Source organism: Ailuropoda melanoleuca, chromosome 6, assembly GCF_002007445.2.
Source record: "Ailuropoda melanoleuca isolate Jingjing chromosome 6, ASM200744v2, whole genome shotgun sequence".
In the NCBI taxonomy this organism is placed as follows: domain Eukaryota; kingdom Metazoa; phylum Chordata; class Mammalia; order Carnivora; family Ursidae; genus Ailuropoda; species Ailuropoda melanoleuca.
Window position 1 is genome coordinate 56534759 of NC_048223.1, and position 14964 is coordinate 56549722.

At 46.0% G+C, this 14964-nt stretch overlaps 1 protein-coding gene across 1 annotated transcript; it reads right to left on the reverse strand.

The window, feature by feature from the left end:
* Positions 1-310: 310 nt before the first annotated feature.
* On the reverse strand, positions 311-1316 carry LOC117802799 (transcription initiation factor TFIID subunit 4-like). The gene is made up of 2 exons (XM_034663567.1): positions 781-1316; positions 311-582 (listed from the first exon to the last, which is right to left on the reverse strand). The coding sequence occupies exons 1-2, from the start codon at positions 1314-1316 to the stop codon at positions 507-509; spliced, it is 612 nt and encodes a 203-aa protein (XP_034519458.1). The 3' UTR covers positions 311-506.
* Positions 1317-14964: the final 13648 nt, after the last annotated feature.

Genomic DNA, 14964 nt, shown 5'->3' on the forward strand with positions numbered 1-14964 from the left:
CCTGGGGAAGGAGGAGCCCAGCCGGACCGATTTTTTGTATCACGTGAGCAGCTGGAAGAATCATCAGCTCACACCCAGTGGGAGACAGCTTTTTTTTTTCTTTTTTCTTAAGAGTATGTGCTTCAGTAATACAAAAGTAACCCTGATTCTGTAGTGAAAGATTTTGATGTGAAGGACAGGACTCTAAAAAGAAAATAATATCTTAGTGTATTTAATTTTAAAACCAAATGGACCGTCAATTTTTACGGAAGGAGTCTTACTCCTTTGTTTTCTCTATTTTTCTACCAGAATCAGTAAATGTGTAGAGTGGTGTCTGAGCAGGCCTCTTCCTATTTATTATTAAATATTAAGCCTAAAAATCGCAGTCCAAACGTCCCAGAGTAGGCTTTGAAAAATACTGCTACCGTGTGCATGTAGAGTTCGGTATTATGCATAAAGTGAGATGTCATCAGCCCCAGTCGCGAGAATATAGCGAACAGTTAAACGGATTATTTCATCAGCAGGCACTAGGCATGAATTCCGGGGCGCTCTGTTTTTCTGGAATCCAGATCTGTTGATTTCATAAAATGTTTAAGACAGTACCTAAAAAACGAACAAACAAAAGCCACCCTTAGTTTCTGCTTCCAGCAAAGAAAGTCATAGGGATTCGATTCCTCGTCCAGCCTGAAACAAGCCCCAAACAGACAGGAGAGATGAAACGATGGTTTTCAAGCACCTCTACATCAAAGAGCGGTGACCTCTGAGACAGATACGCAAGCTGGTGAGTCCTGGACTGCTCACCGCACTACCCGGACAAAGTGGAGGCGTGGCTCAGGCCAGTGGAGGCGTGGCTGGTAACCGCCTGGAGGCAGGCGGTCACAGAAAGGCGACCGAGAGGAGGAGAGCCGGACTTCTGGGACGTCCTGCCGAATCCTGGCCCCGGGGCGGTGCAGGTGCAGGTGCAGGGCAGGAGAAGGGCTGAATCCGGAGCCGGCGGGGAAGCTCGCGGGAGGGCTGGGGGCGGCGGGCGCAGGGGCAGGCAGCCCCTTCCGCACACCCCGCACCGCCGGCACGGCCCGCACCGCCTCTTGTTTTGGAGGCCCGCGTGGTCCTGCCTCATTGGCCACCGTCGAGCCCGCGGCCCGGGGAGGCGGAGCGGCCTCCGCCGCTGTAGTTCCCGGGTTCTCCCGGCCGCCGGCCCGCCTTCCGGGAGGAGGCAGGCTCGCGGCCGCGCGGGACCACAACTCCCACAAGGCCCCGCGCTCGGAGGGGGCGTGGCCGACGAAGAGGCGTGGTCTGTGTGGAGGGGCGGGGCCCTGAAGCAGGTGTCTCAGCATCCCCGCCTCCCCAGGAGGCTTCCAGGAGCTCAGATGCTTTCGCACCGCTGGACTGGCATCTGTCCGCTGGAGTCATTCAAGTCCTGGAGCGTCGCCTCGGACCCGCGCTCGATGGGCAGCGGTACCACAGTGTTAGCTGGGGAGGCGCAGTGCTGGCGACTGGGTAGCGTTGAAGCCGCTGGTGGTCCTGGGCTTCCTGGGGGAGCCTGTCTAAAGAAGTTACAGGTGCTGGTAGACAAATCCCGAGGGAGAACCAGGGCCCAAACCGGCACTTTGAGACTCCGAGCGGGAAGCCAACAGTTAACTCTGGGAAAAAGCCCAACCGCTCAGGTGCTTCACTTTTGGCTGAGAAGATAAGCAGGAAAGATGACAGTCAAACCCATGGATGTCTGCGGACCTTTGCTGAAACTTTTAGATCTATATTCTATAACTCCCTACCTGTCATTCATAGCTTTTATCTTTTTATTTCTTGTGTTGCCTTCTGGGAGAATTCCTTAGCTTGATATTCCAGCTCCCTGGTTCGGTTTTGAGCAGTGCCCATTCTGCTATTCAGCCCATCTCTTGAAACGTTCTTTTTATTTCGATAGCTGTTTGTATTTCCAAGATCTCGGTTAATTCTTTTCATAACTGCCTGCTCTCATTTAATGATATGATATTCTGGTGTATCCCTATGATTAATTTAATTATACTGATGTTAATGTCTTGATCACTTTTTTACCCCTTAGGTGCAAATTCTCTTTTGAAAAAAACGATAAAACATATTAAAGGGTTTTTTTCATCGTTTGGTTTTTCTGAAACGTTTGTGGTTGTTGGTTTATGTCTCACTCATTTTTAGGTACCCTGAGAGTCACTGTTTTTTACTCTCTTTGCAGGAGGGAGGGGGATGAAGAGGAGGGAACTGCAGGGTTTAATTTTTTTTTTAATGAAAATGGGAAGAGTCAAGGTTTGTAATTAACTGGTAACCTGGGTGCCCCCCACCCCCACCGCATTCCTCCTGAGCCCGATAATCTTCAGGATTTTGCTTCTTTCTTTTACCCAAACTTCCATACTCTCAGCTCCAAGCTGGAAGCAGACATCCCATTTTCTACTTCCTGAAAGTCTATATTTTGGCGAAGCTTCAGTTCTGAAAGTCTCTCAGCCTGTTTCCCTTTCATTTTCTGCTGGCTTCCTCCCTCCAGGTTTTCACCCCGTTTCCTCATGTACAAATGGGGATGGTAGGAAAGAGTGGTAGAGGAGTCCTTCCAAGTATTTTTTAGTATCTTCTTTTCAGTACTTGAAAGGGAACCAAACATCTTCACTAGGACTCTCAAAGATGAATGAAAAACCAGTAATAATTTGCTACAGAAATGGCAAACGTCTATTCTTTGTACTGCATCTAAACAAGTAAATTTTTTAAATTAACATTATGATAAACATAAGAATTTCCTGGATCCAGGTAATCCTTTGAAAGTCGATGTTTGTATACTTTACTATCTTGGTCAAGCAAGGCATCATAGAGTCGGTGTGATCATCCATATTCTATATAAGAACTCTCAGTTCTGTTAAGGACATGAAAGAAATTCACTGGAGAGAGGGGAGAGAATAAATGTCTAATTCAGAATAAGTTCAAATTTAAATTGGTACATCAAAAGCTCTTTCTAACTGCCTCTCTTACAGATAATTCTACTAAAATAACAAACCCAATAGAGTACAAAATTATTTGTTTCAAAATACATAGCACTGAACTTTTGTTACGCAGATAGAAAATTACCCAGTTGCCTCTATTGGTTGGTTAGAATTTTGAGAGGAAGCTTGTGTACGGAAAGGGGATTTTTAGCACTGAGAGAGGCCAATGAACTGGGGGACGTTACCACTGCCTGCACAGTCTAGCGACAACTTTCTGAGGTCACGCACTGATTTTGGGTGGTCATCCTTTCCCTCGGGGAGGGCATGACTGTTCAGAGTGAATGCGTATATTTGAAGAGAGGACCTCAAGACGTGTGGAGGTGTGCATGCCTCATTCACTGGTCAAGGGACTTACCACTTCCGGCCTTTGCGCAATAGGCTCTGGTTGAAGTCCACCATCAGCTACAGACAAACTACTGTGGGCGATGGGCCTTCAGAGGCCTTGCAAGAAGTCAAAGCCCTGATTGTTAAGAACACAGAACAGGGTAGTCTGTAGCATACACGGTGTGACAAATAGGCATTAATAGTCACTCAGAGGCTCTGGTGCCTTGTTGTCCACTAAATTGTAGGGGTAAAAAACATCTGGTAGGTTCCAAGGGAGTGGTGCATTTTTCTTTGGGAAGAAGAGGAGCATGGAGTTACCAGATTTTAGGAGGCAATGAATAAAGCCTGAGAGGCAGGAACTGAATCATGAACTGTTGTTGTTGGCTTAGCAAGAGTTGAGGGATAGTGCCCCGGGTCTGCATGGAGATGGGTGATGGAGGGAGGTAGTGAGGTTAGTACTCCACAGGGGAGCTGGCATTTGGGTTTGGGTATCAAGAAATCACCAGGCTAATTAAGCAGGATAACCACGTTTGCACTGTGTGTGAATTCTTCATAGCTGGGGATGCTGAGCTGGATGGTTATACTTATCCTATCCAATTCCGACGTTCCTAGTGCCTAGCACTTCTCTGGCTCAAAAGCATGGAGCACAGTGTATAGAAGTTTCCCCAGAGCTTGAAAGAAACTTTATCAGTGTATTTTTGTCTGCTCAGGCTGCCATAGCAACACACCACAGACCGGGTGGCTTAAGCGACAGAAATTTGTTTCCTCACAGATCTGGAGGCCGGAAGCTCCAGATCCAGGCACCAGCAAGGCTGGTTTCCAGTGAGCCTTTTCCTCCGGGCCTGTAGATAGCTATCTTTTCAACTGTGCCCTCAGATGACCTCTTCTCTGTGGGCACTCAGTGGGGAGGCGGGGAGAGAGCTGTCGTGTCTCTCCCCCCTTATGAGGACACCAGTCCTAGCAGATCAGGACCCTCATGACCTCATTTAACCTTTATTACCTCCTTATAGGCCCTATCTCCAAATGCAGTCACACTGGGGATTAGAAATTCTGCATATGACTTTTGGGGAACAGTCAGTGCAGGAGGAAAACCCTGGAGTGAGTTTAGAGCAGTCACACTGTGATGTGTTAAGATAAGTGGGTGTAAAAAATCACTCTGAAGCCCAGTCGGGCCTCAGTGCTAGAGGCCAACAGGAAAGCCCCTTGAAAGCAGTTTCAAGTCTGACGCAGGGTAACTGTGATGGGAAGGTATTTGGGAGTCGTCTGCCAACCACGGGTCCCAGCCAGGGGTGAATCTGGACTGACGATCCTCAGAGCCCAGAGTGCTGCACAGAACGAAGACTTTGTGGTTGGAACAGTGCCACTCCCAAAGCCCGAGAGGGCTGTAAGTTACTTAAAGAGTAAGTTACTTAAAGAGTACCGTCCTGTAAGTTACTTAAAGAGTACCGTCCTGGAAGATAGGAAATCCTGGCTCTCCTCTTTGGTCTGCCATTAATCAGATGTGAAAACTCGGGTAATTCCTTAACCATCTACCATCTACCACCTTGTGCTGGTGTCATGTGTCCCAAGCCCCAGTGTTGGTTTCATACATAACCAGAGGCAGGTCCTTTGGTTCCCAAGATCTTAATTGGGCTGACATCACAATATACTTAGGGCACGTGACAGCCACGGGTGAGAAGTAAGGGTTCCCTTCCCCTTGGGGAGAGTGGAAAGGCTCTAAGAGAGGGCAGACCATCAGGGCCAATGCAGCCAGGGCCTGGGAGTGGAAGCACAGGGAAGAGTGTGCTGATGACAGCCTTGTGGAGGTGCCACCGCCCTGACACTTCAGTCACAGATCATGCTTGGGGATGGAGAAGCGGGTAGGGGGCAATAGAGCAGCCCCAGGCAAAGTGACTTGGTTGAGCTTAAGCTCATAGTGCCTTAGCGAATTAGATAGGGAAATACCTGCTTTTGTATTTGACTCTGTGAATGGGCATGTATGAGTGAAGAGTGGGTGGGGGGAAAGAATGCATTAAGTTTTAAACAAGGGCAATAAGGGGCTCCTGGGTGGCTCAGTCGGTTAAGGATCTGCCTTGAGCTCAGGTCATGATCCCAGGCTCCTGGGATTGAGTCCTGCATCAGGCTCCCTGCTCACACTCTGCTGCTCCCACTGCTTGTGCTCTCTCATTCTCTCTCTAACAAATAAAAAATAAAAAACCATGGGCAATAAGTGCTTACTTTTGTTTCTGATGAGATTTCTCCTGTGATATTAAGAAATTCAATATGATTATAAATGAGTTGCTGGTGCTGGACTCCAGACATAGGTTAAAGGGAGATCTGGGGAGTAGTCTCTTCAGAGAAGTGATCACCTAGTCACTGGTAAGACCCAAGGTCCTGAAGTACAAATGGCTCCTGTAACCTGGGTCCTGTTAAATGCCTCTCACCATCTCTAATCCAATAGTTTGATTCTTCATTGCATTAAGCTCAGCAGGCCTGGCTGCAGCCTAGTGTGGGGAACTGGGGGAAGCTGTGACACTTGGCCCTTTGTGGAAGGAATTTTAGTGTATAAATAGCAATAGTTATCAGTTCTGGAGAGCTTCCACTACTCTGCTCCAGGCACTGTGCTATGACCTGGGTTTATAGCGACAAGATAAACATAGAAATAGATGTGGGCTGTTTCCAAGAAGCTGAAACCCACTGTTCTCCCTGTGCCATTCCCATTCTGTCTTCTTCAGCCACTGTGTAATGCCATCAAGCACCGACAGGGTTGCACATGTCTGTTCCTTAAAAGGACTTCGTTGTCCTCAGTGGGCTCATCAAGATGACTCTGCCCTGAATGGTGGAAGAAGAGGTAGGGCATTTCTTCTGTCCATTTGCTGGTGATTTTATCATCTTGGGATGGTTTCTGTTTGCTGAAAGTTGGTGCTATTATCTGGCATGGCCACGTTGTTAGGTGTGAGATGAGAGTGGAGAAAGCGAGCCTGAGATCCTGGAGGAAAAGAGCAGTCTGCCCTTCCTTCCCACTCTAGGGTGACAAGCAGATTCCAAGAACGTGGTCAGTTACCAGAGGACGCAGGCAAGGTGTGCGGAGGGACTTGGTGTTTACAAGCAAAACTAATAGCCCAGTTCTGTTAACTGACTTTCTGAAGGCAATTATGGGAAGTGCCATGTACTGAAGAAGGTGGTCTGTGGAACAGAGGGGCGGGGGAATCCAGAACAAGTTTGACCGGTCATTGAAGTGATCATTTCAGTCACCCCGAGCACAGCACTCATTAATCTCTAGCCCGGGCAATCCTTTGGTTATAAAAATGAGCTTTCTCCAAACTGACAGTTCTCATTTTAGCAATATAAATCATTTTAAATTTTATCACTAACATATGTCTAATCCTGTCTAGTAAAGAAAACTTGAGAGTTCTATAGCTCTGTAAACATTTAAGAAAAACAATGGACTCAACGCTAGTTACTTTTTAACCCTCTTGACTTGCCAAGGGAAGGAAAAAGTAAATATCAAAAATCTTATCACCAAGCACAAATTGCAATTTATACCTGTCAAGATGTTATTCAATATATAAATCATCAGTCTCCTCATATGCCTTTTACCTTCGTATGTCTCTATTAAGCAGGGTAAATGAGTAGTTGCCCAGCTAGCTTGTTGATCACAATTCGGCTTACTCTCAGGAGTACAAATAAATCACATGTTTATCCTGGTAACTGGACACTGATATAGAATTATTCACTGGCTGATTCCTAGATCAGAAACCACAAAAAATTTCTTTTTTATGGAATTATAGCTGACACACAACATTGCATTAGTTTCACCTGTACCACATAACGATTTAACTACTCTATATGTTACAGCTCTCCGTGCAAAATTTTAATAGAACAACACTATCCTTGATGGTATCATGGAAACAGAAGTGCCCAGTGCACTTTTCATAATGTGTACAATTACTTAAACATCATAGTAAATGAATCAAGGCCATTGTCAAGCCTCCGTCAAGGAGAGGCATTAACCAGAGGGATTCCCCATTGCTCTTTAGGATGATAACNTGATAAACTCTGTGTCTGTTGGCCACACACATTCGGCAGCCTTGTGGACTCTTTGACAGCTGAGCAGCATATCTGTGTTTCAAGCACTGTGGTTCTTTTTCTTAATGCAAGACTGCCAGTTGTCACCTTTCCTGTTACTGCTGTCTTTAGGAAAGTTCCCAACTCAGAAGGTCGAATCAGTCCTCCAAGGGGATTTTCAGGAGAACCACCTCCAAGATGATCATGTGAATATCTCCAAGAAAACACTGAAATTCTAAACAACATCCATAGTAAGTCTATTCGTGTTGATAAAGAAAGGATCTCCCCCTTAATGACAGATAGGCTCCATGAAATCATGATCTTTACCTGTTTTGTTCACCATGTCAACAGTCCCTAGAATAGCACCTGACATATCACTCAAGATTAAGTTGTTTTGAACAAATCACTATGGCCATTGATAGTGAGGTCGTTCATGGTCCTTAGGCAAGAGATGGGATTTGTGTTGGGATTTCAAGAATGGGAGGAGCTGAAGAGCAAAATTGAGAAGCTAAACATGAAAGGATACACTTTAATGGACTGGGGTAGGTCTGAATACATTTCAAACATAATTAATGTATAGCTGCCAGTCTGTACACATTTTGATAATATCCCTTTGAAAATGTGAGGCACACACATGTCATCTCCAGTGAATTCTCTTTGTCCATACACAGAATTGCGCACAAAAAAAAAGCAACCTGACTGGCCTCAGCCTGTTCACTCCAGGTTTGTAAGTATTTCTCCCCCATGTTCTTTCTGACATCATGGTCTTTCAGGTTGACCTTTCCCATCTTGGCTCCCACTCCCATTAGTTGTAGATGCCATGCAATATTTGCAGTGTTAGGGTTGCAATACTCTCTGACTTTTGGTCATAACATGTCTTTGAAAGCCAGTGTGTATTTTACATTTACGGCATTTCTTCACTTGAACTGGCCACCTTTCAAGTGGTCAATAGCCACATGTGGCTGCTAGCCATGGTATCTGGACCGCATGGGTGTAGAAAGTCCACACATTCTTCCACTCAAAGATATTGTGAGTTAGCTATATCTTTTTGTGTGTGTGTCTTTTTTTAAATATTTAAATCCAGTTAGCCAACATAGAGTACATCGTTAGTTTCAGGTGTAGAGTTCAGTAACTCATCAGTTGCATGTAACACCCAGTGCTCATCACGTCACGTGTCCTCCTTAATGCCCACCACCCTGTTCCCCTTCCCCCCACCCACCTCCCCTCCAGCAACCCTCAGTTTGCTTCCTATGGTTAAGAGTGTCTCCTGGTTGGGGCGCCTGGGTGGCACAGCGGTTAAGCGTCTGCCTTCGGCTCAGGGCGTGATCCCGGCGTTCTGGGATCAAGCCCCACATCAGGCTCCTCTGCTAGGAGCCTGCTTCTTCCTCTCCCACTCCCCCTGCTTGTGTTCCCTCTCTCGCTGGCTGTCTCTGTCTCTGTCAAATAAATAAATAAAATCTTAAAAAAAAAAAGAGTGTCTCCTGTTTTGCCTCCCTCTCTGATGACTTCTCATTCAGTTTTTTTCCCTCCCTTCCCCTGTGATCCTCTGTGCTACTTCTTAATCTCAACAATTAAGTCAAGTGCTGGTAGTAACTCAATCATAGAGTCATGTATATTCTAAATCTGATGAGGCAGATTCCTGCACTGCCCTTGTCTCTTCTAGAGTGCTTACATTTATTATTATTATTGCTGCTGTTTTAGTATCTCTTGTTCACTGACTGTTTGATAAAAGAATTAGTGAAATATGTAACTGCAGAAAATACAATGAGTCATGCATGAGGAAGACTTTCTCCTTGACCAAAGTTGAGTCAGGTTCCTCTGAGTCCTCTTTCTTCCCAGGCCCTGACCTCAGGCTCTGTCCATTCAGTCCAGTTTTAGCAAGAATCCTGCTGAGTCAATTTTTCAGAAATCTCCTACTCTACCCTTGATATCTGATCAAATTCCTTATCTCTCACCCTTGATATCTTACCACTCTTTTTTTCTTTAAAGATTTTATTTATTTATTTTGAGAGAGAGAGAGCATGAGTGAGGGGGAGGGGCACTGGGAAAGGAAGAAGCAGACTCCCCGCTGAGCTGGGAGCCTGAGGCTGGGCTTGATCCCAGGACCCCGGGATCATGACCCGAGCCTAAGGCAGACGCTTAACCGACTGAGTCACCCAGGCGCCCCGGCATCTTACCACTCTTAATATCTGATAAAATTCCTTATTCCTGGGTGCCTGGGTGGTGCCTCTGGTTGAACGTTCGACTCTTGGTTTCTGCTCAGGTTGTAATCTCAGGGTCGTGAGAGCAAGCCCCACATTGGGCTCCACGCTCAATGCAAGTCTGCTTAGAATTCTCTTTCCCTCTCCCTCTATCTCTATGCCCCCAAATAAATAAATAAATCTTTAAAAAATTCCTTATCCCCCATTCTCAATATTTTATGATCCTGGCCTTCCTTCAGCAATATTCCTGTCCAGGTGATTCAGGCAGAATCCCCCCACCCTTAACCCTGATGTTTCCTCTTAATTTTCTTTCTAATGTTTCCTCTTAATTTTCTGTCTAGCATCCTCTCTGGCTATAAATCTCCATTTGTCCTTGCTGTATTCAGAGTTGAGCCAGATCTCTCTCCCATGCCACAAAATCCCATTGTAGTATCATCCCTTGAGTAAAATCTTCCCTACCTTCTTTATCATGTGTCACGAATAATTTTTTTCCTTAACAGTCAGGAAGGTGCTAATGGAGAACCATGACAAAAAGCATAACTTCCTATACTGGACATTTCCTGGGTTTACCTGACAAATATTCTTCTCTTCTTCCTCTAAGGTAGCACCCTTCTCAGTTCCAGTTCTTAGTAGAACTGCCAACTGGCCCAGGGGTAGACAAGTGAGTCAGATGAGGCCAAAATGAAAATTCTGTTGAGAAATTGGAACTTGAGGATTAAACCAAGGATGAAAAAGGGTTGGTGCTCCATTATTCTGATGGCCCATTAATTCTTGCTTCTTTGGCTCCTGTGTCTATCATAGTCCCTGCCTTTCTGAAGAAAATGACCACTCATCTGAGTACACAGTTCACAGAGTCCCATGTGGGCCAAGGTAATGGAGCATAATAGATGTCTGTAAGTTTTTAAATGATGCCTTTGTCCCTGTTGCCCATGGCCATTAAAGATGAAAGGTCTGGGTGGGAGCAGGAATATTGGAAAAAGTGAAGTTATAGCTACTTACTGATTTTGTGGTCGATGGAGAGAAAATGACACCCACATACAGGGCCAGTGGGGTGAGTGGGTAGAGGAAACATCCTCGGCTCTAGGAGGTGTAGGAGAAGGAGAGATGTTCATAATCTTTGCCTTTGGAAATGCCCCTGAAGACTTCCTCACACAGGAAAATGCCCTAGTGTGACTGTCCTAAACTTTGGCAAGCTCCTTAAATGTAACTGACTGCTGGCTCTGATACTCCCTGCTAGACAGCTCTGATCATGATTTGATTGCTACATATTTTATTTTTTTAATTTTAAAAAAAAAATTAATTTAAATCCAATTAATTAACATATAATGTTAGTTTCAGACATAGAGGTCAGTGATTCATCAGTTATATATAACACCCAGTGCTCATTACGTCACATGCCCTCCTTAATGCCCAACACCCAGTTACCCCATCCATCACCCGCCTCCCCTCCAGGAACCCTCAGTTTGTTTCCTATGATTAAGAGTCAAGATGCAATTACTCAAACTGAAACTGGGAATGCTAGGCCTGACCAGGAAGTCACATTGGAGGTACTCAACCTGTGTCCCTCCACAAATGTGGGCTTCCCTTGGGAGTTTCTGACAGTTGTCAACAACACTTTCTTTCTAGAGGCCCCACGTGGACCTTTGGCACTGCACCTCTTGTGTGGAATTCAGGCATTAATTTACCTCCTTCTCAAAAGACATGGACTTATACTTAAAGGGTGAGCCTAAGGAAACACCACCAGAATGTCATATAGCCCTGACATGATGGCAGAGCTCTGCCTAAAATGAGGCTGCTCTTGGTTCCTCAGGGGAATCTTCCAGAGGGATAACCGACTTAGTACTTACGCACAGATCGCAGACAGTTTTTCCTACAATGCAAGTCATCTGTTTAGAAGAGGTGGTACAAAATTTGTTCCTGACTTTAATGGAGTGACCACCAGTTTGGCCATGGGAAAGACTCGGACCACCCTCAACTCACTGCCTGAGGTTTTTATGGGTGTCAGAATTGCCCTGGAATTCTTCCTGAAGGGCCAAGGCAGAGACTGTGCAATCACTAATGCATCTTGCTACACCTGGGTTAATGCCTGGCACCATGTGGAAAGGTGAGTTCAGAACCTTAATGACAATGATGACTTAGGAGATTTGTTCATGGGGCACCTGGGTAGCACAGTCCTTAAGCGTCTGCCTTCGGCTCGGGGTGATCCCGGCGTTCCGGAATCGAGTCCCACATCGGGCTCCTGTGCTGGGAAACTGCTTCTTCCTCTCCCCTTCCCTGCTGTGTTCCCTCTCTCGCTGGCTGTCTCTCTGTCACATAAATAAATAAAATCTTTAAAAAAAAAAAAAGGAGATTTGTTCGGCTGGTTGGGTCCAGGACCCTGGAGGGCATGACTGAGGTCAACATCACAGGTTGGCTTCACCCTGCTGCTTAGGTCCTATTGATAGTAACTTTAAATGCTGCATGAGACCAAATGAACGGATTTGGTCCCAGTCTCTATTGGTCAGAGTCATTAGGCTGTCTCACTTGTGAGAAAATTCACAAGAAGCCAAGACAGCATAGAAATACAGAGTGGATATTGTGGGAGACAGTTCTCCACGGATTTATGTCTGCACATCTTGTGTGCAGAGGCACTGAAAACCTTTGTTCCAGACCATCTTTTTAAGGATGTTTACATAGTGAATAACTTTGAAATATGGAAGGAGCATCTCTTTCCAGAGCAGATGGCAGGTTTTCTTCCTGTCTCATGTAATAATGATAATGTCTCCCTCTGAGGGAATTTCAGCCAGGGGGCACCTGGGTGGCTCAGCTGGTGAAGCGTCTGCCTTTGGCTTGGGTCATGATCCCAGGGTCCTGGAATTGAGTCTCACATCTGGCTTCCTGCTCAGCAGGGAGTCTGCTTCTCCCTCTGCCCCTCCCCCCTGCTCCTGCACACACGCTCTCTCTCTTTCTCTTTCCCTTGGCATGTGTGCGTGCAAAAATAAGTATATAAAATCTTAAAAAAAAAAAAAGGAAAGTTCAGCCAGGCGTACTCCCCATTATGAAAGATCTGGGGTCCCTATGTTCAGGATTCCTCAGCGTGCAAAGTGTCCCCCTGGACTGCCCCATATTTCCTGCATGGTACCCAGGGAATGAGCAAACCAATGTGAACATGACATTCACGCTACTTCCTGTGCCATTAGTAGTCAAGTCCTTTGTTTCTGACTTCAATCTTGTGTTTTTTGCCAGCATCATGACACTGTAGCAGGCTAGCCACAATAAAAGTTTCAGGCCCTTCCCAGTTCCTGATAAAAAGTAAAGTAGGTAGCTGAATTTACAAGTGTGGAGTTCACAGGAATGGTCTGGGAGTTATGGGTCCTGAAACGTCCCTCATTTGCAGATGAAGAGCCTGAACCTTAGAGAGGAACGGCTTATCCAAGGTTATGGAAAGGTTACACAGAGCCAAAACCTGGTCCAGGTGTACATGCTTATGGTTCAAGCCTGGCTGTGAAGTGAGCTGCCTCAAATCTCGGTTCTTTTTGCCATTTCTTGTTCTTTGACCCTGTTTCATAATTCAGGAAGTAGGGATAATGACAATATCAGCTAATGGGTTATTCTGACTTTTCAATGTTTTCGTCCTTGTCAGATATTTACCATAATGTGAATCGTGTGTGTGCACACACACTTGGCACTCAAAAAAATTGTTCCTTAATATTAACATTGCTTATCAGTGCACTTTGTACCCACTGCCAATCGGCTGTCTTGTCAAGAACTGATTACAGCAGACCCGTCATATGAGGGACGTCTGAGCCAAAGCATTGAGTGCTCTGAGACACCAGCACCTGGGAGGGTTTGTCTTGGCTGTGCGTATGTGATTGCAAGGTGGCAAAACAGGCTTTGGGGACACAGTTCACCTCTTCATGAAGCAGCCATTTCGGAACATTCTTGGAATTGTTAATGCCTAATCTTTCAAAGACCACCAAGAGCAAGCCTATGGTCTGTTAAAATCAGTGCGGGAGGGCATTCCTCAGGAGCCATAGAGTGCTGGTTGCCACGAGGGAGGAGGAAAGAATCTTTTGCAAAGTTTAGGCTCCCACTGAAGGAGTCTGAAGCAGGTGTATGGAAAGCAGAGGTCAGTTCTGGATTGTGTGCTCTTTCTGGGGAAATTAGTAGAAGCAGGGCTTAATCAGGACTTGGGCGCTGCCTTAGTCAGTTCAGGCTGCTATAACAAATGACCATAGACTGGGTGGCTTAAACAGCAAACATTTACTATTCCTTGCAGTCCTAGAGGCTGGGAAGTCCAAGATCAAGATCCTGGCAGATCTGACATCCACCAAGAGCCTGCTTCATTGTCTACAGACATCCATCTTCCTGTTGTATCCTTGCATGGCTGACAGCAGGGAGAACAAGCTCTCAGGTGTTTTCTTAGAAGGGCATTAACCTCATTCATGAGGGCTCCAGTCTCATGACCTAATCATCACCCAAAGACCACACCTCCCAATGGCATCACATTGAGGGTTAAGATTTCGATATCTGAATTTGGGGAAGACACAAACATGCAGTCCATTGACAGGTGTTGTCATGAGGACAGGGTAGTTTCAAAATTGGGTATCTCCAGGAATCCATGGGACTAGCAAAGCAGATTGGGGGGCATCATTGGTAGGAAAGCAGAAGTTCCCCAAGAGGGGATCCTCATAGCATTTTACAGATATAGCATGACCTTAGGTCACATGGTTTCCTGTGACCCATACGGCAGCCTTTATCTATGCCTGTCTTCCCCGCCTGATTCACAGTAAGCCTGCTTCTTTTTTTTCAGTACAAATTGACTTCCACTCTTTGAATCCTGATGAATTTTTGCTCTTTTACAGTTGGTAGGTTGTCCCTCAGGATTTGGCACGTTTGGATTTGCACCACGGAAACTGCTGAAGGTCCAGGGTCCTGGGTCGCTGAACCCGGCTTCTGTTGCTATTTCCCAAGGTAGGGACTCCAGTAACTCGTGTGCCCGGTGCTACTCAAAGGTTTGTGCACATTGGCTGGTTGTTTTTTAGAAAACGTAATTGCTCATACATGTGCTTGAATGGTGGTGGTCATGCTTAACTGGGCTTTCAGTGAAAACGGTGGCCAAGCTACACCCAGAAGTCACTGAAGAGAGTTCTAAGAATTCCCAGTTGGTATGAGGCTACAGAGAGAGAAAGAGAGAAAAGAAATCTGCCTCCCTGGGTTTTGCAAATCCGTGGGCAAAACGCTAGAGCTGTGCATTCACCAGATGGAGACTCCATGCAGGGAAGGCCTCCTGAGCCTCATCTCCTCATGCTTCTCCTCCAGGGGCAATCCCGAACTTGAGACCAGGCTTTGGGAAGGAAGAGCAGCTGAGCAGGGTCCAGAAGGAGGGACCGCCACAGACCGTGGGGCACAAGAGGGCGGAGCATGGACTC